This window comes from Oncorhynchus mykiss, chromosome 20 (assembly GCF_057628025.1).
Source record: "Oncorhynchus mykiss isolate SJ-2025 chromosome 20, ASM5762802v1, whole genome shotgun sequence".
NCBI lineage: Eukaryota > Metazoa > Chordata > Actinopteri > Salmoniformes > Salmonidae > Oncorhynchus > Oncorhynchus mykiss.
The window spans coordinates 38622165-38649996 of NC_143041.1; the positions used below are offsets into that span (position 1 = coordinate 38622165).

The 27832-nt window shown below is 39.8% G+C and overlaps 2 protein-coding genes across 10 annotated transcripts in view; both read left to right on the forward strand.

The window, feature by feature from the left end:
* col21a1 (collagen, type XXI, alpha 1) overlaps positions 1-21039 on the forward strand; it is a 45796-nt gene extending 24757 nt beyond the window's left edge. For 4 of the 9 annotated variants that reach the window (XM_036956228.2, XM_090211951.1, XM_090211952.1 and 1 more), the window contains 20 exons: positions 3566-3619; positions 3714-3767; positions 3966-4019; positions 4604-4657; positions 5064-5117; positions 5210-5263; positions 6501-6554; positions 10801-10845; positions 11660-11713; positions 11922-11975; positions 14013-14066; positions 14359-14430; positions 15300-15335; positions 16476-16520; positions 17033-17065; positions 17174-17320; positions 17484-17538; positions 17623-17817; positions 18059-18136; positions 18909-21039. In XM_036956228.2, the coding sequence (XP_036812123.1) occupies positions 3566-3619; positions 3714-3767; positions 3966-4019; positions 4604-4657; positions 5064-5117; positions 5210-5263; positions 6501-6554; positions 10801-10845; positions 11660-11713; positions 11922-11975; positions 14013-14066; positions 14359-14430; positions 15300-15335; positions 16476-16520; positions 17033-17065; positions 17174-17320; positions 17484-17538; positions 17623-17817; positions 18059-18136; positions 18909-19099 (1437 nt within the window). In that variant the 3' untranslated portion in view covers positions 19100-21039. Of the gene's footprint in view, positions 1-3565; positions 3620-3713; positions 3776-3965; positions 4020-4603; positions 4658-5063; positions 5118-5209; positions 5264-6500; positions 6555-10800; positions 10846-11659; positions 11714-11921; positions 11976-14012; positions 14067-14358; positions 14431-15299; positions 15336-16475; positions 16521-17032; positions 17066-17169; positions 17321-17483; positions 17539-17622; positions 17818-18058; positions 18137-18908 lie in introns of those variants that run through there. The other 5 variants (XR_016489248.1, XR_016489250.1, XR_016489249.1 and 2 more) reach the window with 4 other exon arrangements.
* A 2266-nt stretch (positions 21040-23305) lies between these two features.
* bmp5 (bone morphogenetic protein 5) overlaps positions 23306-27832 on the forward strand; it is a 39692-nt gene continuing 35165 nt past the window's right edge. Inside the window, exon 1 of the mRNA XM_021576472.3 lies at positions 23306-24427. Coding sequence (XP_021432147.2) covers positions 23932-24427 — 496 coding nt within the window. The 5' untranslated portion in view covers positions 23306-23931. The remainder of the gene's footprint in view (positions 24428-27832) is intronic.

The window sequence follows — 27832 nt, forward strand, 5'->3', positions numbered from 1 at the left end:
CACACAAACATACGCACACACATACACACAAACATACGCACACACATACACACAAACATACGCACACATACACACAAACATACGCACACACATACACACAAACATACGCACACACATACACACAAACATACGCACACATACACACAAACATATGCACACACATGTCCTGCTACGCACACACAGTCTGTCTCACTTCCCAGCCGACAGAGATAGTGACTTTGTCCTTGAGACGTACTCCCCGTTCTCTCACAAATCTCTAGTCAGGTCGGCACCGAGCTCAGACAGTCTGTGTTTAGAATACCATAAAGGCATATTGTTTTACCCTAAATCTGACTAGGACTACACATTTATTGATTATGATTTCATACATTCTAATCAATTCCATACAATTATATGTTTCAGGGCAGAATATTCTAATCATTAAATTAACAGACAATTCTCACCTATCATATAGCCAATCATTCAGAGTCAGAGACAGAAGGTGCGGTAGAGAGAGAGTCCAATATAGCATGTCCGGGACAAGGTAGCACATCCAGTGAACAGGTCAGGGTTCCATAGCCACAGGAAGAACAGTTGAAACTGAAGCATCAGCATGATGAAGTGGACTGGGGACAGCAAGGAGTCATCAGGCCAGGTAGTCCTGAGGCATGGTCCTAGGGCTCAGGTCCTCCGAAAGAAAGAGAAAGAAAGAGATAAGAGAGAGAATTAGAGGGGGCATACTTAAATTCACACAGGAAGACAGGAGAAATACTCCAGATATAAAAGACTGACCCTAGCCCCCCGACACAAACTATTGCAGCATAAATACTGGAGACTGAGACAGGAGGGGTCAGGAGACACTTATTTCCTCCGAAAGAAAGAGAAAGAGAGAGAGAATTAGAGGGGACATACTTAAATTCACACAGGAATGGCCCGAGCCCTCACCCTCCGATCCAACTGGTCCCAGACGTGCTCAATGGGATTGAGATCCGGGCTCTTCGCTGGCCATGGCAGATCACTGACATTCCTTTCTTGAAGGAAATCACGCACAGAATGAGCAGTATGGCTGGTGGCATTGTCATGCTGGAGGTTCATGTCAGGATGAGCCTGCAGGAAGGGTATCACATTAGGGAGTAGGATGTCTTCCCTATAATGAACAGCACTGAGATTGCCTGCAATGTCAACAAGGTCAGTCCGATGGTGCTGTGTGTAACTCTCCTTCGTGAAGGAATGAGTGTTACACACCGACCCAGACCATGACGGACGCGCCACCTCCAAATTGATCCCACTCCAGAGTACAGGACTCGTGTAACGCTCATTCTTTCACGATAAACGCGAATCCGACCATCACCCGTGGTGAAACAAAACCGTGACTTTTCCGTGAAGTGCACTTTTTGCCAGTCCTGTCTGGTCCAGTGACGGTGAGTTTGTGCCCATAGGCAACGTAGTTGCCGGTGATGTCTGGTGAGGACCTGCCTTACAACAGGCCTACAAGCCCTCAGTCCAGCCTCTCTCAGACTATTGCGGACAGTCTGAGCACTGATGGAGGGATTGTGCGTTCCTGGTGTAACTCGGGCAGTTGTTGTTGCCATCCTGTACCTGGTGCTGCAGGTGTGATGTTCGGATGTACCGATCCTGTGCAGGTGTTGTCCTCGCAGTGGCAGACCACGTGTAACAATCAGCTGTCCGTCCTGTCTCCCTGTAGCGCTGTCTTAGGCGTTTCACAGTACGGACATTGCAATGTATTGCCCTGGCCACATCTGCAGTCCTCATGCCTCCTTGCAGCATGCCTAAGGCACATTCACGCAGATGATCAGGGACCCTGGGCATCTTTCTTTTGGTGTTTTTCAGAGTCAGTAGAAAGACCTCTTTAGTGCCCTAAGTTTTAATAACTTTGAACTTAATTGCCTACCGTTTGTAAGCTGTTAGTGTCTTAACTACACAGGTGCATGTTCATTAATTGCATATGGTTCATTGAACAAGCATGGGAAACAGTGTTTAAACAATTTATAATGAAGATCTGTGAAGTTATTTTAATTTTTACGAATTATCTTTGAAAGACAGGGTCCTGAAAAAAGGACGTTTCTTTTCTTGCTGAGTTTATTTCTGTTTTACATTTTTTAAAACCTGTATTTCCTTTGTCATAATATGGTATTGTTGGATTGATGAGGGGGAAAAAACAATATAAGGCTGTAATGTGACAAAATGTGGAAAAAGTGACTGCAGTGATGCCTCTTGCACTGAGATGCAGTGCCTTAGACCGCTGCTCCACTTGGGAGCCCAAATTTTATGAGTTCGGGCATTAGCAATGCAATTGACCAGACAACACCATTAAAAAAAATCACTTTTATTACAATCTTCTTTTTCCAAGCCAGTATCACATCGATCATCAGTCAATAGATACCCAGATGGTGGCTTGCACACTACTTAGACAATAATAATGCACAAGACTACAACCACATTACTGTCCATAAGAGCAAATAAATTATGTTGTCAATTATTTAATCACAATTAATCTACCTGGCGAAGCCACCATCACCACGAGCATGGGGGAGCACGGGGTGTGGCACTTGGAGCAACAACTACAAAAAAACAAAAAAAAGACAACCCTGAACTCAGGGAAAACTATTTTTAGGACGAACGCCACTATGAGCTAGCTTCAACCACACTTACGCAGCTCAAACCTTTGTAGTTTGGACCAACAATTTGCGTCTTTTATTCACCGCGCTTGATCTCAAACACAGGTGCACCACAGGTTATAATGGAGGCAGAGCGTGTGGACCACAATGAAAGAGAGTCAGTAGTTTAAGGGATGCTACAATCACAGGAGGAGGATGGTTAATTTAGTACAGAAAGTTACAGGACACACATGCCATCAATTAAGGTAAATAATTTGTGAGAGCATGCATAGGTCCATGAAAATGTAACTCTGAAGGATAAAGTACACCATATGACACATCTATAAAGATACCTAAACATGAGCTTTTGCATAGCATTTACAGTTTTTTACATTTAGCAGACTCTCTTATCCAGAGCGACTTACAGTACTAAGTACATACGTTTTCATACTGGTCCCCTACGGGAGTTGAATCCACAACCCTGGCGTTGTAAGTGCTGTGCTCTACCAAGTGATCCACACCAGACTAGGAAGACATGAAGGCGCTATAGATATGCTCTGTAGATATGCTATGGATATATTTCATTAACCTTAACCTAATTAATAATGCATTTGGAACCTGTTGTAACACGTTCATGAAATGCTTATAGATGTCTAAAGAATGCTTTATAGCTGTGTAGTCAAAGTAAATTGTTACCCTTCATTTTGATATAATGGATGGTCAGTCCTTGTATCCATAGCTCTGTCTACGAATTTGAGCGTGGTTCCGTTTCTCCAGCCCCATCCATTAATTTTTTTTGCGAAACACAGACTGGGAGCACGTCTTGTTAATGTTTAACTGCTGATTGCCACATTAAGTGGGACTAATTTAATTGAACACAGCTGATTCATGTGTTTTATCTATGAGCAACATTAATAAAAAGGGTAAATATCTCATGAATTCTCATCTCTCCTCTTTTTAAATTGAAGGGTGTGCCTGGTAACCGAGGGATTCCTGGACCACAGGGTCCAACTGGGACAGAGGTATCAGCTGAATTTTAAAACAAATTATGTTTTGATCAGAGTAGTGTTTTTGATGTAAAATCAATGGAGCTACTCTTTCTGTTCTCTCTTTCAGGGGCGACGCGGGGTTGATGGCAACAAGGGAGAACAAGGACGGCCTGGTGATTCGGTAGGAAGGTCAAAAAAATGCATTAGTATGACTTTTTATCGATTCGGCATTATTTATTTTATGACACTGTAGGAGACCCACTTTCATGCATTATAACCAATGCTTGGAATTCCAACCAACTGATCAAAGCTACTTTTAATAATCTACAATCACTTTCATCAGACACACATTTTATGTATAAATCTCTTGTCTTTTCAGGGTGAAAGAGGGGTTCCGGGATTACCTGGGCCATTGGGTCAAGCAGGTGAAAAGGTATGCCATAACACTGGTTTCACTGAATAAGGTTATCAAATGTATACATCTCTATATAATATCAACTCTTTGCATGCACATTATCAGCCAGGTTATTCAATTAATCTGTATATAATCAGTAATCCATCTCCCTAAATGTCTTACGTCCTGGGAAGATGACATATGTTGCGTTGCATTGATTCATTATTTTGGTCAAATTATGAACAGATAAGGAAGCTATTGGTAATCCATAGCAATAAACTCTCGGAACTATCCTAATAGAACCGTCTTAAATGGAAATAAACAGCTGGTGAACTGAATGTCATGAATCCCACATCTAATAAAACAATACACCTTGTATTCTATGAGAGCAAGCCAAAGGAAATGAAAAAGAACATGAAACATTTGTAGGTTATAAGGAACATAGACATTGACTCTGTACATTATTTATTGTTACTGTTGTTATTATTGTGTTATTACTTTTTTTAGTTTGGAAGGGCTCGTAAGTAAGCATTTCACTGTTCATCTTAATCAAATGTTTTCAGGGAAAGGTAGGCAAGGGGCGTTATTAAATTCATCTTTCATTTCTTTCATTTCTTTCCCAGGGCTCTATGGGTCTTTCAGGGGGATCAGGACTTGCCGGCAAAGATGGCCTAGTGGTAAGAATATCCCAATACTGTTAACCACACGGTTATGTACATTAGTTGCCAAGTAAACAACAAAGGTTAGATAGTAGTTAACTGGCCACTTACTTATGCTTTCAAGATGACAAACATATTGACAAATGTATACAGTATATTGACCTCTGGCCAATATACTGCAGTATTATATTGTTGTAATATTGTACATTTTATATTGTACATTTGTAATGATGGATAAGGGTGAATTTGTATAGTACCCAAGGTATTGTGTGATGTATTGTTTTATTGATGATGTAGACCGTTTTGGTGTGATGTGTTGTTTGGTTCCGGTATGGACCCCAGGAAGAGTAGCGGCTGCCTTGGCAGCAGCTAAAGGGGATCCTAATAAAAGACTAAATACTATATATCAATTTAACGATTTCAGGGAGAAAAAGGAGCCAGGGGATTCTCTGGGCCATCCGGACATCCGGGAGTACCAGTATGTACAATATAGATACTCTGGTTTCAAACCAGGAACTGACATGGCTTTAAGTTTGAAAAAATATCTCTTTCTCCCATTCTTCAACTCAGGGTTTACCTGGAAGGGATGGAAAGAACGGAGTCCCAGGACAAATCGGTCAAAAGGTTGGTTTCCAATGTGACTACACAAAGGAAAGTTAACTCACTGATGGATGGGATTGACGTTTGACAAAATTGACCATAAGGTTGACTTGTCGTAGTCGGTCTGAACTGAACCACCAAAGGGTTAGGCTGCTATTGTCTGGCAGTTCCCCAACAGTGGAAATATATTATTGCTGTTAGAACACATTGTGATCTATAAGGGGGTTAGCGCCATTGTTTCCTTGTGTTCTTACTCAGCTCAGGCTTTTCTGACACATGGTTTCCATTATCTTAATGGCAGTTCATCACCATCTAGGTGGTTGTGTCTGCGTTATAACTTCTGGATTTATATGATTTTTTTCTTCCACATGTAGGACCTTCCAAAAATGTTCACAGTTGGTTTCTTCCCTTCTACACTGTGGAAAATAGAACAAGTAGTGTCTCATTGGATGTTTTTAGAATGCCAGTTGGTTGAAAATAATGGCTTGACAAGCTGGGTTACTGTACATGTAGAGCTGATACTGTACAGACTTATTATGGCTTTTTTTGAACCTTTATTTAACTAGGCAAGTCAGTTAAGAACACATTCTTATTTTCAATGATGGCCTAGTGGGCCTAGTGGGTTAACTGCCTTGTTCAGGGGTAGAACGACAGATTTGTACCTTGTCAGCTCAGGGATTTGAACTTGCAACCTTTTGGTTACTAGTCCAACACTCAGGCAACACACAGGCTATGCTGCCGCCCGGCTTGACAAGCTGGGTCACATGTAGAGCTGATACTGTACAGACACTGTACCTTATTTAACCTCATCATGGCTTGACAAGCTGGGTCACATGTAGAGCTGACACTGTACAGACACTGTACCTTATTTAACCTCATCATGGCTTGACAAGCTGGGTCACATGTAGAGCTGACACTGTACAGACACCTTATTTAACACCTCATTTGACAGACACTCTTATCCAGAGTGACTTACAGTTAAGTGCCTTGCTCAGGGGCACATTGGCAGATTTTTCACCCAGTTGGCTTGGGGATCCAAACCGGCGACCTTTCGGTTACTGGCCCAACACTGTTAACCGCTGGGCTACCTGCCGCCTCTGCTGTTAACTTTAATCTAACAAAGATAGATTCAACAGTATCCAATTAGCAAATTCATGGTGGGTGCTGCTATCTCTTTGAACTGTACCTGTAGCCAGTACACTGAATCATCAAGCATGACGTCTGTGTTAATGATATTCTGATGCATTATTTTCATCAATAGGGAGAGGTTGGAGCAGCTGGCATCCCTGGTCTAGACGGAAGGGAGGGCCATCCTGTAAGTCATGGACATTTCTATTCTTTCTATAACCATGGATTATAATCTACATTCTATGCACTCCAGACGGTCTACTTTCTTGTATGCTTAGGTTTCTATGAAATACGAACAATGCCAGAATGCCCTCCACCCCCTCAAATAAAATGAGTTCCTTGACTTTAGCAGGGGATATCCAAAACAGACTCGGTCATCTGGAGCTACTTGAATCACAGCCGACATCATGGATCATGACAGTATTTCTGACAGCTAGTAAATTTGGAGTGGTTTCCCTCTAGTTCATCCCAGGATATAAACCCTATTATGGCAATACTTTGGTGACTTCATGTAGTCATTTTGTAGTCATTTGGGGACAGAATAATACATCTGAAAAAGAGTTTTACACAAGTGCATCCCCATTAGTCTTGGGAGTTCTGCAGATTTGGCCGCACAAGCCGAGTGGTGGAACTACAATGTTCTAGATGAGTCAGTTGCTCCACAGGGCTGTAAGCCATTTGGTTTGCCAGAACATCCAATGATCCAATGTCTTTATGGACTAAATAACACAATAGTTGTATCTGCCTGTAACCCCCTCAAAGCTAGTGTCTAAAAATTATTGTATTGTGAGACTTTTTTCTATATTTTTTCTATTTAGGTACTTATTTTACATGACGTGTTGATAATGGCATGGGGAAAAGGATTGGGTTATCAGCCTTACTCTTGAGAGTCATGTGATTTTGAATAACCAATGAGAGTCAAGAGTGTTGTATCCGAAAGACATCACCTTGAGTCATTGTTTTTTTTTAGATTAGATGGAAGAGCACACACTATTGGCCCTCCAAAACCACTTTCAGGCCCTATCCAAAGCCAACAGATAGATGCCAACAGATTAGAGAAGGTTGTTTGGAGGAGCTATAGGAGGACAGGCTTATTGTCATGGCTGGAATGGCATATATGGAATGGAGTAAAACATGTGGTTTCCATATGTTTGATGTGTTTGATACCGTTCCATTTATTCCATTCCAGCCATTACAATGAACCTGTCCTCCTATAGCTCCTCCTACCAGCCTCCTCTGCAGCAGATAGATACAGTACTGCATGTTAGCATTTAACAGGATTTAAGCATTGCACATAACGAAAAACATAGCTCATGTGGTGTTCTTGCCAAAAATTGGTTAGAGGTCCTTATTTAGGTATTTAGTGTTTGGAATTGAAAGGGTTCTTTGTCGTCACGTTTCTAATTAGTAGAACACAATGTAAAGAGAAGGAAACAAAGGCTGTTCTTGGACACTTCCATAGCTAGGCAACTCTTTGATGTGCAACATTTTTTTATGAATTCCATTGGAAGAAAATGATATGAAACATTTGTGCCTCCAATGAGCCATAATAAGCCTCACAGTCACAACTTGTTCATGGATTAACTCCATTCATCTCCCCCATACTCGCATCAATGATCCAAGAACACACTATAGTTGACCATGATGTACTACTCTGCCTATTCCAAGAACATCTCTGCTGTTTAACACATAAATACGCTTTGGCTTATCTATATGACACATAAATAGATTTTCATGGTGTCTTACCTGAAGTGGCTAATTGTCAATAGCCTCGTCTGGGGAACAGCTTTTAATATATTTGCAGCATCGGAGGATTTTTGATGAGTTATTTTCCATGTTTCCATGTTCCTTTACAATCCCCTCAAGATAAAGTCTCTGCCGTTTTCCAAACATCTGTACCCGTTTATCATGAAAAACTGACTAAAGAGGCATTTCAAGGTAGTTTTGTTGGATGTGCTCAACAATTATAAACTGTTTATTTACTCAACTAAACATTCACAAACTAACAGATTTACTATTTACGACCATTTATGTCCCCGGGAGGGTTTTAAACGCCAGGCACTTTTCACATTTGTCCATTAACAACAAATATTGTCTCTCATCTACCAAACATATATCAGATTATGCTGTGAGGTGTAATGGAATATGCAGAATTTGGTTTAGGATGTGACAATCCCTGTTTGGGATTTGACATGGTTGGTTATTCTACATTTGCCGCCAACCATTTGCCGCCAACCACTACTTGGGTGACCTGCTATGTCACCCATATCCATATCCTTAACCTTCAACGTCAGTCTTTGTTTGAAGTGTGACAGAGATGTGTCGGTCGAAAGTCTTTGAAGAGGAGGAAATGTTTTCTATAGATAATATGCGTACAGTCATGAATGTAGATCAGACTTGAAAAAGGATATACAGTCATCTCTGGGACTACTTAAATATGATGTATCAACTGACCTTTGGCCTGTACGCAATAGTCTCCTTTTGGTCTCATCGTTCACAGGGTTACACCACAGTGTATTTTCAGAGATATTTGGAATCACTAAATGCAGTAGACCTTATTTAGTACTTCCATAAACATGGCATATGTGTTCACTGCATACATGCTTCTTCTTTTAAACTCCTGATTTCTGACACTGAGTGGTCAGACAAAATGGGCAAGCTTTCATGGAAATGGAATGCATCCGTTCCACTTCATGGAACATATCCTCAAGCATTTGAAACACCTATTGCTGTTTTCAATGAGTAATATTTTTGGGACTGTGTTGCTATTCATTTAAACCAAGATATACACTGTGGCTTTAAGAGCTTTGAGGTCTGAGGCTTTGTCGGAATGAGACTCTGGAGGTGTCCCAGATACATTTTCCATGTTGAAATGACTGATTAGTGGGAAAACTATTGTGTGCAGAGAACACTTATAGGTCCACATAAAGTTGTGTATATTCTTCTATACAAACTTTAGGAAGTATATTTTTAATTTAAATGAACCTTTATTTAACCAGGAAAGGCTCATTGAGATTAAAATCTATTTTTCAAGAGCACCCTGGCCAAGATCGGCAGCACAAGTCATTACAAAAAAAATTACAGACAGACAACATGAAAAACTACAAGTAATCTAGTAAAAACCATTGAATTCACAAGAGTATAAAACAGCAAATTAAAAACATTGACAGGTCAGGGAATCAGCCTCAAAATCCTTCAGCAGTGATTTAAAAACACCAATCGGGACAAGTTCTTCCAGTTTAAAAGTATTTTGTAAGGTGTTCCAAGACGATGGTGCAGAGGACATAAAAGCCCTTTTACCAAATTCAGTTCGGACATTTGGAACAGTTAGCAGGAAAAAGTCCAGCGAACGAAGAGAGTGCCCACCACATTTCTGAACAATAAAAATGCCCAAATAAAAAGGTAGTAAACCCAAAATGGCTTTGTACATAAAAGTATACCAGTGACTGAGCCTACGAGTGACTAGAGAAGGCCAGCCAACCCTGGTATACAAAGTGCAGTGGTGCGTAAGGGTTTTGCAGTTTAAAATTGTGCCATGGTGTGCCATGGTAAATTGTGCCATGGTAAAGAGTGTTAATTGATCTCAAACACTGAGCGGAAGCATTCATATATAAAATATCCCCATAGTCTAGTAAAGGCATAAATGTAGCTGATACTAGCCTCCTTCTGGCTTCAAAAGAAAAACAGGCCTTGTTCCTAAAATAAAATCCCAATTTCAGCTTAAATTTTTTTGTAAGTTGTTGAATATGCAATTTAAAGGACAGGCATCATCAGTTAAAATTCCAAGATATTTATATGAGGTTACAACCTCAATCTCCTTGCCCTGACAGGTAGTAATAGGTGAAAGGTTCAGAGGTCTATTTCTAGCATTAGAAAACACCATTAGTTTAGTTGGACAACAAACCTATTTGTACTATTAGGTCTATCCTTGTTAGGGGTCAACTAGTTATTCATATAAAATCAATGAACATGTTATGAAGAGATCGCCAAGGGTTAACACACACATTGTATGTTATATAGATTGGTACAACAATCTCTCTGATGAATTATAAATGCAATGAGGTTTCAAGCCGCATTCGACCTGTCCATTCATAGTGATACCCAATGCTATCTAGTACTACTGTTCTCTTCATTAGGGCGGTATTTGTGTTTGTTTTTACAACATCCTGTGAAAGCTATTAAACCCACTGTCTGATACAGCCAGCGAAGCTCAGGGGAAAGACATTTGATATGTGAATAATCCAGACCTCTCAGAAGAAAAAAAACAAAACTATCCGTGAACCATATACAGTATGTTAGCTGTGTTCGATGGGGAGGACACTTACCCGTCTGTCTTTCATCAATATATTGAAAACAATTGTAATGCATAACACACGGGGTATTGTGATCGTGTTTTGTCATATAGAGTAAGCTACATACTCTTTTGTTTCCAGGGTATGCCTGGCGAGCCTGGAAATGAGGGCCAGAGTGGAACTAAGGTGAGCTCCTGTTATTCTCATAAACGTCTGCCCTTATATCAGGACGTACCCATACTGTCTATTACATTTTCATTAAATATTGATTCAAAGTCACAATATCCTTCCCGGCAATTTTTTATAGCAAACTTTTGTGCAAGAAAGGCTATAATGTTATTGTACTTTATTTGGCATTCCCTTATTTTAAGTCTAAAACAATTTATGAACACTATACTGTTTTCAACTATGGTTTACGTGCACTGTTATAGAGCATAGACTAAAATATATAGGAATATAATAAAGTAAGCCTAGTCGTTAAAGTGTTGGGCCAGTAACCGGAAAAATTGCTGGTTTGAATCCCCGAGTCGACTAGGTGAAAAATCTGCCGATGTGCCCTTGAGCAAGGCACTGAACCCTAATTGCTCTTGTAAGTCGCTCTGGATAAGATTTTAGCGTCTGCTAAATGACAAAAATATAAGTCCAGGTGATGGATTTTGGAAAATCCGCAAATGATTTTGGGATTACAAAAATCGAAGACTTCAGTCTTGCCCACAAATAAGTACATTTTCAAAAGTCCTCTGAGGGCCCAGTACCCTATCCCCATAACATTAGACTTTTATAAACTATGGTTCAAGTTTTGATATTGAAATACATAAATAATCTTTAATAAAGATGTCATAAGTGACAGAGAGAAAGTGCACACATGCAAACAATCAGGGAAGTTGTTAAACTTGTATTTCTTAGCTAAAAATATTTCCAAATTGAACAACCCCTGGTTTAATTGCAGTATAGAAAAGTGACCACCAATGTTATTAATTATATGATTCTATAATTACAGGGTGAAGATGGTTTACCAGGACCGAAGGGAGCCAAAGGTTCCACTGGACTATCTGTAAGTTGGCTGCCACCAATAGATCCAGTTTCAATTTGTCCAAATGTATTCAGGGTCACACTTACAGTAGTATATTGTACATATGTATGGAGCAAGGTTCTAAGTCATTTTCACACATACTCAATGATCCATAATAAATACAAATACAGATGTGCAGAGATACCGGGAACATCGAAACTGATGCTGTTTTCTTGTTTTTCTTATTTAGGGGGACAATGGATTGCCTGGTGAACCTGGATCATCAGGACAACCTGGACCTAAGGTACTAGTGGTTTCTGTTCTCTTCCAGAAATGTAACATCTTGTCAATGGGATTATGTCAATCATGGATTGTGTCGATTTTCTTTTGCCCAATGTCCATGTGAGTACTGTTTGCAGAAGTAGTAAAATGCACTTTTCATGGGGGGCTGAGAACATCTCAATAACTTGTGTAAATATAGTCAATAGCATTAGTAAAGATTGCTCGAACACATACCTTAATACACCATATTAGCATTGAAATGATGTGAACCAATACAGGTACAAATGTAGGATCTTAATTTGATCACTGTTTTGTTGCTGAGAATGTTCCTGCACAGCAGGAAATGCTAACTTTACGTGTATTTGTGTTTTAAAAAGGATTCTAAAGTTTGTCATTTCCACCTATACATTTCAGACTTGATCTAACAAAAAATCCATCACCTCATACAAAAATGTCCATGAATTATAATTGGTTTAATAAGTATTTTCCTGCTGCAGCAAACTGGAACAAATTAAGACAGGATGAGAATGTGTTGGACGAATTTCAGTGTTCTGGCCATTTACTGGTACTTGTCCAGTGTCCTGTTGAAGATCTCAATTACTCCTGTCTCCTGCAACACCACCTAGAGGCAGTGCTGCAACACCACCACTAGAGGCAGCGCTGCAACACCACCACTAGAGGCAGTGCTGCAACACCACCACTAGAGGCAGTGCTGCAACACCACCACTAGAGGCAGTGCTGCAACACCACCACTAGAGGCAGTGCTGCAACACCACCACTAGAGGCAGCGCTGCAACACCACCACTAGAGGCAGTGCTACAACACCACCACTAGAGGCAGCGCTGCAACACCACCACTAGAGGCAGCGCTGCAACACCACCACTAGAGGCAGCGCTGCAACACCACCACTAGAGGCAGTGCTGCAACACCACCACTAGAGGCAGCGCTGCAACACCACCACTAGAGGCAGCCTTGCAACACCACCACTAGAGGCAGCGCTACAACACCACCACTAGAGGCAGCGCTGCAACACCACCACTAGAGGCAGCGCTACAACACCACCACTAGAGGCAGCGCTGCAACACCACCACTAGAGGCAGCGCTGCAACACCACCACTAGAGGCAGCGCTGCAACACCACCACTAGAGGCAGTGCTGCAACACCACCACTAGAGGCAGCGCTGCAACACCACCACTAAAGGCAGTGATGACCACACAGAGCAACTTTAAAACCCTTAATGACATTGAGCAGTGTTATGAAATTCAAAATATTGCCGGCTACATTACCTCATCTGTCCTTAAAAGGGTTTATAGTTGCGCTGTGCATATCAGCCCTTGTCTATTGGTGTGCGAAATCCGTTCCTCTAGTCATGTTAGAGTGCCACTGTATAGGCCTACCAAGACAAGCAACAAAACGTTGCATTATTGTGCATGCATATAGTGCTTGGGTTAACATTTTCTGCAGTGATATAATTTCTAGCGAGTATGTTGTTTAGAGCAGTGCCTTGGTTACACTGGAGACGCCAAATGAAATGGTGATACAAGTTGACTACTATTGCCTTCGACAGTGGAATTTTGGGATGGAAATCAAAAGCGGTCTGGTACTCTGGTTCTCTGGTCTCGACTCTCTGTCTCCCAATCACTTTTCATTAACTGATATCTGTTTAACAAGAGCCAATGTGTATTGGTTAATGGCACAGGAGTGAAATAGTAGTTTATAGACATGACCAGGGTTTTCATATTAATGTCCTAGTTTCAAACAGCATTTATTAGGGAGAGGATATTTGTTTAGAAAAAGAAAAAACACAAACTAGGGCTAGGTTTAAATCCGATCAGCACTAGATAACGTATTAGCACGTTTGACATTTAAATGGAATTTCTGATTGAGCCGACATACGCAGCACTTACCTTGAATGTGGTCTCTGCCAATGTGGAAACAATGCCTTTCAACAATGCCTTTTTTTCACAGCAGTATTTCATGATTTCAAAGCAGAATGGTATTTCTGAATTGTATTTTATGAAGTACTTCCTTCAACTAATATTTTTTTTCTCAAATAAAGGGCAGCAAAGGTGAAAGTGGACTTCCAGGTCAACCAGGGGTTCCAGGACAGGAGGTCAACATTTTAAAGTTTTATATCGGTTGATATTGTCTATTATGAATGTAAAGGTGATTACGTCATTTAGATCTGTTTTAAGAAGGCTGTGTGAGTCATTGATGAACCCTTACGACGTAAGCTACAGAACGTCTACGAGACAAAGTGTCCTTACTGTGGGTTCTTACTATGTACAGATATGTGGTTGTCTCACCCAGCTATCTTAGGACTGTAAGTCGCTGTAATAAGTGTCTGCTAAATGACTCAAATGGACATGTACAGTATAATGCTGATTGAATGAATGTTATTCCAGGGCAAGTCAGGTGACCATGGTGGAGCAGGTCAGCCAGGACACCCAGGAATGCCAGGCCTGACAGGACCTAAGGTAGTTATTAGGGAGAGGACAGTCTCCTACAAAATCACTCTTAACTGCTGTGAAATTACTATGTCTATACTGTTCAATAGGGATTAACCTATTTAGCAATTATTGGAATTATTGGAATTAGCAATTATACTCATTTTCACTAAATGTTCTGCTCAAATAGGTTCTTTTAAAATTGGTATAATTATTAATTTTTCTGAGGCTTAGTGTACGATTGAGCTGGGATTAAACATTAAGAATGTTTTCTGCAAATGTTTTCAGTGTTGCCATCCCGATCAAATTGTTTATTTAATGAGCGAGGAAAAACACTGACGTTGCATTTTGATGAAGAATTAGGAGCCAGAAAGCTACTTTATAGTGAGCTGTGTTTCCAGATTTACCTCCATTAACTTCAATAAAGAATAATAATTTATACCACAGCTTCCAATAAGCCTTTCATATGATGAAATAAATACATTTCCCCAAGGACTGCAATTTACAGGTGAGGGTTAATCAAATGCAATAAAATACATCATTGATCAATAACAGTATTTTTTACAGGAACTGTTTCACAGTCATTATTTGATGCTCCACAGTAGAGACAATTACATCTAGCTTACCGTATCATAAACAGCACTTTTTAGTTTGCCTTTCGTTTAATTTCTACCACTTCAGGACAACTTAGCAATCTTACAACAAAATATATTTTCAAAAAACAGGGAAACACTACAAGAGGCTTGTAGAATGTTTAACACACTGTCCTCTGGCATATCCATAGCATGTTCCATTGACTTGATGCAGCTGAAGTTTGAACATATGTAGCTGTAACTCTGTATTCTCCTATTGTAACAATATCATAACACGTGATTGTTGTGTCATTTCTATCTCACCAGGGACAAAGGGGAGATCCAGGTGAACGAGGAGGGGAGGTATTCGCGACATTTAATTACTCCTGATAATTCAAATCCATTTAACTGCCCTTGATTCTTTGTATGGAGTGTCTGTCCTCTCAGAGGATTTCAGATGGAATTCCACATATGTAAAGCATAGAGTTGAGTTATATTTTTCCATGCTGTTCAGTCCAAGAGAGTAAATAATGGTAAAGAGCAACAAAATGAAATGTAATATACTGTAACTGATGAACATATTGAAACCTTCATTTGACGTATGGACCGGAGGTTGCTTTGGGAAACATACAGTACCAGTCAAAAGTTTGGACAAACCTACCCATTAAAGAGTTTTTCTTTATTTTTTACTATTTTCAACATTGTGTACCAAAAGTGTGCAAAGCTGTCAGAGGCAAAGGGTGGCTACTTTGAAGAGTCTCAAATTCAAAATATATGTTGATTTGTTTAACACTTGTTTGGTTACTACATGATTCCACATGTGTTATTTTAGAGTTTTGATGTCTTCAGTATTATTATTTGCTTATTTGAGCTGTTCTTGCCAAAATATGGACTTGGTATTTTACCAAATAGAGCTATCTTCTGTATACCAACCCTACCATGTCACAACACAACTGATGTTTTCACCATTAACTGATGTCTTCAGTATTATTCTACAATGTAGAAAATAGTAAAAATAAAGAAAAACCCTTGAATGAGTAGGTGTGTCCAAACTTTTGACTGATACTGTATATACAGGTTGCTACATTTTCCATGTACAAAAGACTGCTTCAAGTATAATCGGATGCTTGGCTCACTACCTCCTTCCAAATGTGGTTGCTTTCATTTAGCCAGAGTGGAATCATGTTGAACAACCGCTTAATTCAAAAGTCATGGAAAACAGGGACAGCTATGATCTTTGGGGCAGGAAACTAGGAAGCGTATCGAGTCAAATGACAATGTCACCACAGGACTACGGTTAAGAAGTCACTTGTACTGAGTCTCTGGATGGAAATATAATTAAACTGACTGTCATGGACATAGCAACAACCTTCTTGTAAAATCTCAGTCAATTTTAACTCTGCTCTGAAGGACACTAATTTCATTACGGATGACCTTACATTTAATCACTAACAGAATGACTAAAAACAAAAACCATAATTGCTAGTTTAATTTTCTCTACAGGGATTGAGAGGTGAAAAAGGAGATATGGGAATTCCAGGGAATCATGTAAGTTCCCCTTCCTATGATTTTTTTTTACATCAATGAATGCATTCTGTAATGGCTATACAAGAGCATTTTGTCCAATTGGACAGTTGATTGTCCAGTAGCCTCAGAAGCCCAGTTACATCATATTTAGTGCTTGCAAGTGCTGCAGTAGACTTGTTCTATTGGAAAACTTTTCTCACCACATTATAGTGGCTCTTCAATAGCCTAAATCATTTGTAAATGGGAATATTTTCCTCTTGTCACACTGTGTTTATTTCATAGCATAGACTAGCACTGATCTAATACATTCATGTACAGAAATTGGATTGTGAATTTGGAAGTGTCAGAACAACTCTCAAATTGACTTCTGACGATCACTTTTCCATTGGCAATATCAATTTAAACAGCATGTTTTCCCTTTATCCACATCTAGAGGATATGGAAGTTAGTTGTATTTCCATCTCATTCAATTCCATTTACATTATAATTAATGAACTTTACTAATAATCAGCCATTATGACTTTGATCGACAGGGCTCTAATGGCTCATCGGGACAAAAAGGAGAGGTAAGTTTGTCATTGACTACTGTAAGTAGCCGTAGCCCTAATAGCTAAGCATACATTCCCATCTAGAGCAGTGTGTGTGTACTTATACTATGCTCTTGTGGAAGCCAGAAAGGGACAACAGGAGACCCCGGTCAGAGGGGACTAGGAGGTCACCAAGGCCAGCCAGGACTATCTGGGCAGACAGGCCCACCTGGGCCTCGAGGACAGAGCGGGGACGTTGGCCCTCTTGGGCCACCTGGACTAGAGGGGAGACCTGTATGTACCTCACCAGTACACTGACCATCCTTGGTCATCAACAACTGCCCAACATGTCACTTTTCCACAAAAATCGTTCACTGTTCCATCAATGTCTATGCTATCTGTATTAATTGACTCGTACATTTTGCATGATGCCATCAATCATGTCACATTTCCACAGGGAAGGGAGATGTCCAAGCAAATAATTCAGGAAATATGCAGAGAGGTACTTAGATGTGAGTATTGATTATGTTTGATCATTGCTGTGCTCTGTGTAGTACACCTATATCTGATCCCTCTCCATTGTGTTTTCATCCCAGTGGAGATGCCTTCACTACTCCTCAGTAACCAGCAGCTGAGTAACTGTGACCACTGTCAGACCAGGGACGGGACTCCGGGGGTACCAGGCCCGGTTGGGCCCCAAGGATCTACAGGCTTTCCAGGGAACCCTGGTTCCAGTGGACAGCCAGGTCATCCAGGTCGACCTGGGCATCCTGGGATGCTTGGCTTGAAAGGTAATGCATAGGCTCACAGAGGACTCAATTAATACAGAGGACTCAATTAATCTGTGCAGTATGTACAGGTAAACAGTAGAGTAGAATATAAACATAGGCCTAGCTTTTTCTTTTATTCAAATACGATTTCAAAATGTGTTTGTACTGTCTGGAACACATTGCATTCTATTTGTACTGTCTGGAACACATTGCATTTTATTTGTACTGTCTGGAACACATTGCATTCTATTTGTGTTTCCAGGAGATCCTGGATTAAAGGGTGAGAAGGGCAGTCAAGGAAGAACAGAGATTGGAGATCCGGGAACACCAGGGCCTCCAGGTAATAATAGGAATATAATACATGTTTACTATGTATGGTACGCTACTGTGCATCCAATCAGATAAATGCAATATACACTGAGTATACAAAACATTATGAACACCTACTCTTTCCATGACATAGACTAAGATTCCTTATTGATGTCACCTGTTAAATCCACTTCAATCAGTGTAGACGAAGACAAGGAGACAGGTTTAAAAAGTATTTTTAAGCCTTTAGAAAATTGAGAAATGGATGGTGTATGTGTGCCATTCACAGGGTGAATGGGCAAGACAAAAGATGTAAGTGCCTTTGAACGAACGGGGTACGGTAGTAGGTGCCAGGTGCACCGGTTTGTGTCAAAAAATGTAGGCAGTTCTGAGGGAAAAAGGAAGGGTGCAACTCAATATTAGGAAGGTGTTCTGTATGTTTTGTTCACTCAGTGTAGTTATGTCTATTCAGTTATTTAGTTAAGATGGAATCAGGAGAATGTACTTAAGAAATGGAATCAGGAGAATGTACTTAAGATTGATGCATCTGAGTCACTGCATAGTGTCCAATCATGTCCTCAGTCCAAGCTGTTGGAGAGTACTTTCTGGGATTCATTTCAAATCTATTACGACCCTTTTCCCCTCTTCTGCAGATAAACACATTGTAAGCCTTCTGGGACCGTAGCTACCCTTTTTCAATCAAAAGTGATCAAATAACAGGATTAGGAATTGTTGGCAAACCAGTAAGACATGTTTTGGAACCACAAGAAAAACATCTCATTTGTAATTGTCTACTTTCCTAGGTCAAATGGGTCCCCAGGGGTACAGTAAACCAGGCCATCCAGGGAAGCCAGGAGCCCCTGGCTTAAACGGGGAGGAGGGGAAGAGAGGTAACCCTGGGGTCCCGGGCCAGCCGGGGGTGTGTCATCTATCCATGTGTTACGGTGTCATGATGAGGAGCAGGGATCCTTTTAGTAAAGGACCAAACTATTGACCCAACATGGCAGCAGGCAGGCAATCAAACAGTCTGGAGTAGATGCATACATCGCAAAGAAAAACAGCAAATCTTTCCAATCTCAGGAAGATCACATTTTACAGTGTTTCCCATTAGTCACGGAAACAGGAAGTACCTCTTAACATGTATATAGCAAAGATACTCATGTGCATCCTTTCATGACCTTTATCAAGCCCAGTTTATACCTGGTTCTAACCTGGTCCTTCGTCCTGATCTTGTCCACATTTTGACTGTGCCCACATTTTGAGACAGGTGTAGACAATTATAAGATCTGTGATCTGTGATCTGATTGTGATCGAATCTTCCTGACCAGCTTCTTAGGTAGTCAGGCACACGTTGGGTTTGGAAATACCTGTGCAGACGAATCTGGACAGATGGCACCATTGACTTATGTCATCAATATGTGTCTTAAAATAAATAAAGATTATTTTGAAAGAATAACTGTGAAATAATTTGCATACAGGGGTGGGCCAGGAAATCTGGTTACAATGCATGCACAGTGGACGGATAAGATATTACATTTCTGAAAATTCAGGAACAATCACAATGTGGACCAGATCAGGACACAGGATCCATATTTGCAGCAGGTATAAACCGGCTTTAGAGGGGAAAAAAACATATTAATTCTGTCCTTGTCACATTCTGCTTGTTATGTCATGGGCTCCATTTTGCTTTAAAGGGATAGTACAACATTTTGGCCTTTTTGTACTTGCCCAGAGTCAGATGAACTCATGGATACCATTTGTATGTCTCTGCAGGCAGTTTGAAGGTAGTTTCTGGAGCCATTGCTATCTAGCATTAGCACAATGACAGGAAGTCTACAGGAACAGCTACAGGAAGAGCTAGCATGAAAAAATGTTTCACTATCCCTTTAAAAGAATGATAGTAATTGCTCCTACATTTGGATGGCTTTGGTTGGCATTGGTTAGATTCTGAGCCAAATAGCAATACAACAAATCCAATGTAAAGAATTCTACATTGCTCACAGAAGTACACAGGAATAAAGGGTTGGTACTCCACTTGGACAATGCTGATGGTACATTTTCTTGCCATATACTGCCCCCTGGTGTTGGTGTTTTTGCACCATACTTTTTGATTGGTCACCCCAAAATTATGCATTTTTTGCACCAGACTTTCTGATTGGTCACCCCAAAAATGAAGTGTTTTTGCACCATTTCTTTTTCATGGTCACCCCTCAATTTGTTTCGCAAATTTGTTTGTATTTTTTTATGAAATATTTAAAGACCCTGTAATGTATTATAATTTGTAATTTGACAAATAAAGTTGTAAACAACATCTAAATAATTATTACATAGTTTCAGGGCAAATCTGTGAGCTTACTATCTCTATAATGGAGGCTGCTATGTTTATGAAACATTTTGATGAATAAACATAGAAAAGCCATAATCTAAAACCTGTGTGCATTACAGCGATGCTATTTCAGTTTATATTCCTTTTAAAACATTTTTTTTTTTTTACAAAAACTAGTTTATGTATTGTATGAAAAATACATTAACAAGTATTTTTTTTTTACTTGAGTAGAGGATAGGCCTACCTACTATAACAAATGTAAACCTGGGAAATCCTAGCTACTTTCTGCCAAAAGAGTGAGGGATAAATGAAACATGTTGACATCTTGACTTAATCTGAAGTTTGCTCTGTTGCAAATGTTTTACTGTTCGCGCATATATGACATTTATGTGCCTGAGTACCTTACCTTACCGTACCTTGTCTTACCTTAGCCTATCAAGTTGAAGTATTTTTGGTTATTTATAAAACTGAACTAATTTACTGTGTACTGATGGGCTTTACCTGTGAGAGCATGGTCGTTTTTTTTGCTGTGTCTAATTTTGTATGTGTAATGATGACTTTTGTATTGACTTTTGGTATCATTAATTAAAACTTTTTTATGACGTGAAGTTTTTTTGTGTTTGTGTGTGTGTTATGCAAATTAAAAAATACATTCCACCACTTCTTACCTTATATTACTAATTTCCCTCTGTTTCAAAATCACAGTTGGAATTTCCTTTTAAGTACAGAATTCTCACTGGTGGTAATTGGGGATGATAAATGATGGTCCTAACACTCTCACACTCTTACATCTTTGTACGATCTTGATCAACTGTCACATGCCAGTTGCCGGATGACTCAGCCTGAATTTGTGTGTGTGCTCACATGTGTGTGTGTATTCTGTGTGTCTGTCTATGGCTGTCTGTCTGCAATAACAGGTGATGTACACATCCTACACTAGATGGCGCAATGGGATTACAACTCTGCAACTAAACTGTGAAATAACTTAATCAATTGGGGATGCTTAGTCAATTGAATGAAAATTAAATACTTTATAGATTGCTAATAATAATAATAATTGACCATTTCTATCTCTTTTCAAAAGAAACTCAGCTTCAAAGGCATAGAACAAACAACCACTAGATATTAATGAGCAGCCTAACTATAGTTAGCGTGGTCAACCAATACATCACCATGAGTAGCTTAACTATAGCGAAGCCAACCAATAGAGGCCAAGACTTTGATGGAGAAAATGTGGAGAAGGACAGTTTATGCTGCTACTGTATATGTCTTGAGGATAATGTTGACAGCACTGCTAAGCTGCACCTGAGCCAACCAATGACTGACTGATAGCTTGGACACTATGATAGTACATCAGTAATATTAAAGCTGAGGTAGGCCTACTGCATGGTTACAGGTTGTTCTTACCTGTAACTATTGCTATAAATCCCTTCAAAAGTTAACATTTTAATACTGTATACATACTGTAGGTCTGAACATAATTGAAAAAGTAATCGTGTTGCCTTTGATGTAAATGAATGTTAGGATATTTACATCATGATATACCCAATCAATACACTATTGCAAACCTGGCAAGAGATCTTAGCAGCCATATCAATAGCACATACGTTCCTGTATACTTACATAGGCTTACACATGCCTGGGGCTTGTGTGGTTCAGTTGATAGAGCGTAGTTGCTGCAATGCCAGGGTTGTATGTTTGATTCCCACAGGGCACCAGTACATATGAAAATGTATGCACCAACCCCATTATTTAACTATGTTCAATGATGATGACCATACAGCCCCATGTGTTGGTGAGGATAACTCGCGCACATGTCACACCTCACCAGCCTACAGTCTTCTCATTAAGAAAAAAATGATTTGCAACTTTGTGGAGCTAAAAGGAAATAATAATGAACGAAAACAATAAACTCAAGATGTGACAATTTCAGTTCATAGATGGAAAAAAGCCAATTGAAATAAATGAATTAGGCCCTACTCTATTTATTACACATTACCTCCACCACTGGGGAGGCAAGCCCAGCCAATCAGAATAGTTTTTTTTTCTCCCAAAAAAGGCCTTTATTACTGACAGAAATGCACCTCAGTTTCATCAGTTGTCCAGGTGGCTGGTCTCAGACGATCCCGCCGGCGAAGAAGCCAGATGTGGAGGTCCTGGGCTGGCGTGGTTACACGTGGTCTGTGGTTGTGAGGCCGGTTGGACGTACTGCCAAATTCTCTATGGCAGAGAAATGAACATTAAATTCACTAGCAACAGCTCTGGTGAAAATTCCTTCAGTCAGCATGCCAGTTGCACGCTCCATCAAAACTTGAGATATCTGTGGCATTGTGTTATGTGACAAAACTGTACATTTTAGAGTGGCCTTTTATATTCCACAGCACAAGGTGCACCTGTGTAATGATCATGCTGTTTAATCAGCTTCTTGATATGCCACACCTGTCAGGTAGACGGATTATCTTGGCAAATGAGATATGCTCGCTAACAAGGATGTAAACAAACTTGGCCACAAAATTTGAGAAAAAAAAGCTTTGTGTATGGAACATTTCTGGGATCTTGTATTTCATCTCACAAAACATGAGACCAACACTTTACATGTTGCATTCATATCAAATGTTTGTTCAATATAGATGGGCCTGTCCTAAAAGACCATCGACATAATATTGTAGGTGGTCAAAAATATACGTTGATTGATATATTTCTAGATTCAATGAATGTACAGATTTGATTTTGGAAACAATAATTACTCATTTGTCCAAATGTCCTCTCCTTAAACGCACGGATATGGCCAACCCTGAAGGGGTAATTAAATGGCCGTGTCGTTATTCTTTGACTTGTTAAGACAGGTTTCAGATTTCAAGTGTCTCCCCTTGCACATCTGAGTTGCCACATTCATCTTCATGTCGGTTAAGTTTTATTGTGGCCGCTAGAGGTGGATGCAAAAACGTGTTCCTGGATGGGAAGGACTCATTGGATAGACAACAAGCTTCAACACATTTTCCCAAAAACTTTACGCGCCGTGGCAACTAGTGGCAACGGGTGCTATTACTGTATATAGTCTACTGATTTCCACTCAAAGGGGCTTTTATGTTCCTATTCAATGAAAGCGTTGGGCTTTTTCGACTTTTATGGGCGTACCTGCATGTTATTGTGTAGGTGCGATAGAAAGTAACAATTCCACATGTGATGCGCCTATTTTGAAACATGTGACAGTGGGACATTGGATTTAAGCGGAGCACTGGAAAGAACTTCAACAAAAACGTGTTTATTTTTGCCGAAGAGAAGGGACAGCTCCACAGCATACGTTGATGTGAGACTTACAAGAACATCATTGCAGGCAGACGTTCTAAGTGTTGTGACATAATAACCTTTATGTTATGCTGGATGTAAAAAAAACATTCAGAAATTGTGATATTTGCATTGAAATGGAGATCATCTTTATACATTGGTAACAACTGTATACTTGTGTAACATCATCATCAAAAACATAATTGTGCAAGATGAGAGCTTTCATTTCTTTGAACCGGCCAACGTTTGGACTTTTCTGGAGCTGCTTGAGTTTTCTATACTGCGCTCATTGTGGTTTAGGCGACAACCATGTGCATTCTAGTTTTATTTACAGGAGATTGCGTAACCATGAACGGAGAGAGATTCAGAGAGAGATTCTCTCTATTTTGGGTTTACCACATCGTCCAAGGCCCTTTTCTCCAGGAAAACAAGCATCTTCAGCACCCCTGTTCATGCTTGACCTGTACAATGCCATGACTACTGAGGAGGAAGAAGGGTTGAGAACACAAGAGGTTACAGGGAAAGGATTCAGCGCGAAGGCTCATGGAAACTCGCGTAAAGGGTACCACGGCTCTCCGCAGGGACACTCTCGTGTTTCGCAACCTTACCGCGCGGCTCCTCTGACGAGCCAAAGCCCTCCACTCACTACATCTCACGACACCAACTTTCTAAACGATGCTGATATGGTTATGAGCTTTGTCAACTTAGGTAAGCGAATTGATTTGAGAAAGGTTTCAAGCTTGCTGATTTGTGCCGTGCGCTCCAACACACAACAATTGCAAATATTGCGGTAACTGATTAACCACAGTATTTTTTAATCCTTAGAACAATGTCACATGGCCTTCTCACTACTAATATTTTAACATTTAGATTTGTTAATATATTATAGGCTTATTATTTTTCTTATATTGTCCATATGTCCTTCAATGATGGAAACGTACTCTTTAAACCATGTTTTCATTTTACATTTAAAATACCACATAGATTCATACAAATTCTAACTTAACAACATTGATTAAATTAACACGAATCTGTGTTTATTTTTATTGAATTTGATTGGATTCATTAGACGAAAATAAAAATCCTAAACATGTTAAACAAATGTTCCTCCCACAGTAGCATATGCAATGCTATTCATTTTGTTGCAGATAATTATGATATTCAGTTAGATTTCCAATTAATATAAAGTTATAGGCTATTCCTGTAGTATCAGGCACTCATTTCCCCTTTGTCACCTGTAGCAGGAACAGTGTGGCACACTGCTCAGAAGTGTTCCCAAGTTCTCTTCAAGGTCACTGTGCTGTTTTGTCTTAACGCTGCACTTTTCATTATACTGTTGTTGATGTTTCAAGTCTATTTCGATGTCAATATCAGTTTCCATTTCAGACTTTGAGATGCCTGATATTAATGTCAGACCATATTTACAAGGTAAAACAGTGGTAAAAGCACAAACAACTCTTTGAAAAAGGTTTGATCAAACAAGCTGTTTGTATGGACATTCTTCAAATTCTCATCTCTATGGAGATCTTGAAATATTCAACTGCAATTTCATTCTAAGTCTTGCTTCCCTTAAAATGCATGAGTTTTCTCTTAAACCTTCATATTTGAATAACCTAGGACAATGGTTATTTGACAAGGGGACATCAAAAGCATTCAGCACATGTTAGATATCCAGCACATACATTTTGAATGAATAGATGTTTATCAAAGTCCTTCATAAGGCCCACATTGGAATATTTCTATTTTTTGAAATGGTCAAAACGCATTGTAGCCTAAGGAAAGGCGTTCTGGTAAATATGATTAACACTGTTTCTTCAGTAGCGCTGACCTTTATACCCGCAGTTCATACAAACTTATCAGATGACTGTCTGGCCTTGGTTAAATTGGCCTTAATTACGTCCTGTTGTTAAAGAAAGGAAAGCGATCGAATGAGGGCTGCACATTTTCGCCACTTATTCATCGTGGCAGTTGATTTGGGAAGTAAGATGTGAAAGCAGTAGCATTGTTAATTCGTCTTTGTGTCATTTTTCATTAAACATTACATCCCAAAGGAGAGTGAAATGTAATGTATATCGCATTTAAGGAATAGTACAACAGCGGCAAAAAAGGAGCTGTTATATAAATGTTATACTTGTTCACATGTGCCACTATGATAAAACACAAACTACACTTACAGATGTAGGATCTTAATTAAATCACTATTTTGTTGCTGAGAATTTTCCTGCACTGCAAGAAATACAGAGGAGCTTTGTGATTACAGAAATTCACTGAAAACCCACACTAACACAGATCATATTAACTGTACTGCACTTTTCATGTAGCCTACTTTTGGCCACATACTGATTAAGCAACATTATGGACTAAACAGTTCAGTTTATTTTTGCTGTGACAATACAGGTCAAATTAAGATCCTACAATGATACAGACACATCTACCAACAACTACAGTTACAGAGAACACATTTAACAACAATGAGGCTTATACGAGATATAGCTCTTATAAGTGCTGTATAGCGAAAGCATGTAAAAGGTATTTGTGTGAACGCTGTTGGATGTAAAATCCCTCACCTTGGCCAGTCCCATCTGTTTGCACTTAGAGCTGTATGGCATGTTCACTGTCAGCCTTTAATGCTATGTGCTCTCATTCATGGGACAGTCAGTGGTAAAGTGTTCAATGAGACTATTTACGCAAGTATTACCACTACAGCTATAATGGATTTAACTACACTAATGCTACTACTAACGCCTATTATAATACTACTACTATGAATGATTATTAGGCCATTTAAGTGAGGTATTCACAAAAATGCATATTTACTCTTGTCAACATTCATTTTTGTTTTATCAGGCAAGAACAATTTCTTACGTACAATGACAGCCTACCCCAGACAACACTGGGCCAATTGTGCGCTGGCCTATGGGACTCCCAATCACAGCCGGATGTGACGCAGCTGGTTTCGAACCAGGAACTGCAGTGATGCCTCATGCACTGAAATGCAGTGCTTTACAACACTGCGCCACTCCGGAGACATTATGATGAACAATTGTGCAAAATATGTATAATTTGCCTAGTTCCTCTTCCAAATGATCATCAAAGTTTATTCACTGAAACTGCTACATGTCTGGTAGCCTAAGTGGCCGACCCTTTTTAGTGAGTCAAACCACCCTCTGAATTGATCTGCAGTCATCTGACGCTTGAAATACTATATACTCAACCTCACTTCTGCTTCCGATTACTGACCAAAGCTAATCATGGAGCAAGTCCAATCTATGACAGGACGGCCTGACCCCTGGCCTGTTTGTGTTAAGTAACCACAGACTTTCACTGTAGATAAACTATCAGTGAAATGGACTTGCTGGCTGTATGATTTCACTTGCTGTGCCAGAACACTAACACACCTCAACATCAATGCTTTTCTGCTGCTATTTAGCAAGTGTTGGATGGTTAGCTGTCACTTTGTGTCTTCTTGACTGCATTATGGCATGCCTTTGATTGCAGACAGGGTTCAAAATGAGGTCGGCTCTTCTTTGTTTGTCAAGTGTAACTCTCAGTCATATAATATAGTACAAATGTACAATCTTAATTTGATCAATATTTTGTTGCTGATAATTTTCCTGTACCGCAGGAAATGCAGATGAGCTTTGTGATTTACATAAATTCGCTATTTCATGTAGCTTACATTTGGCCAGCTAATAGCCTAACCACTGATAAAACAACAGTATTGACTAAATGTTAAAATCCTGTTGCTGCAGGATTATTTTGCTGTGACTTTCAGTGGAGGCTCCTCAGAGGAGGAAGGCGAGGACCATCCTACTCAGTTTTGCAATGAAGGTCTACAGTGGCCTTAACAGAACCCTCTACTGTAGCACCATGGTGTAACCGGAGGACAGCTATTTTCCTTCTTCCTCTGGGTACATTGACTTCAATATAAAACTTAGGAGGCTCATGGTTCTCACCCGCTTTCATAGACTTACACAGCAACTATGACGACTTCATAATTACCTACCAGTGCTCTTGCAGTATGAACTGACACGTTGGCCATCCAATCAAAGAATCAGATCATTTATCTAGTAGCCTACTGAAAGCCTAAGATATAGCTAGCTAGCACTGCAG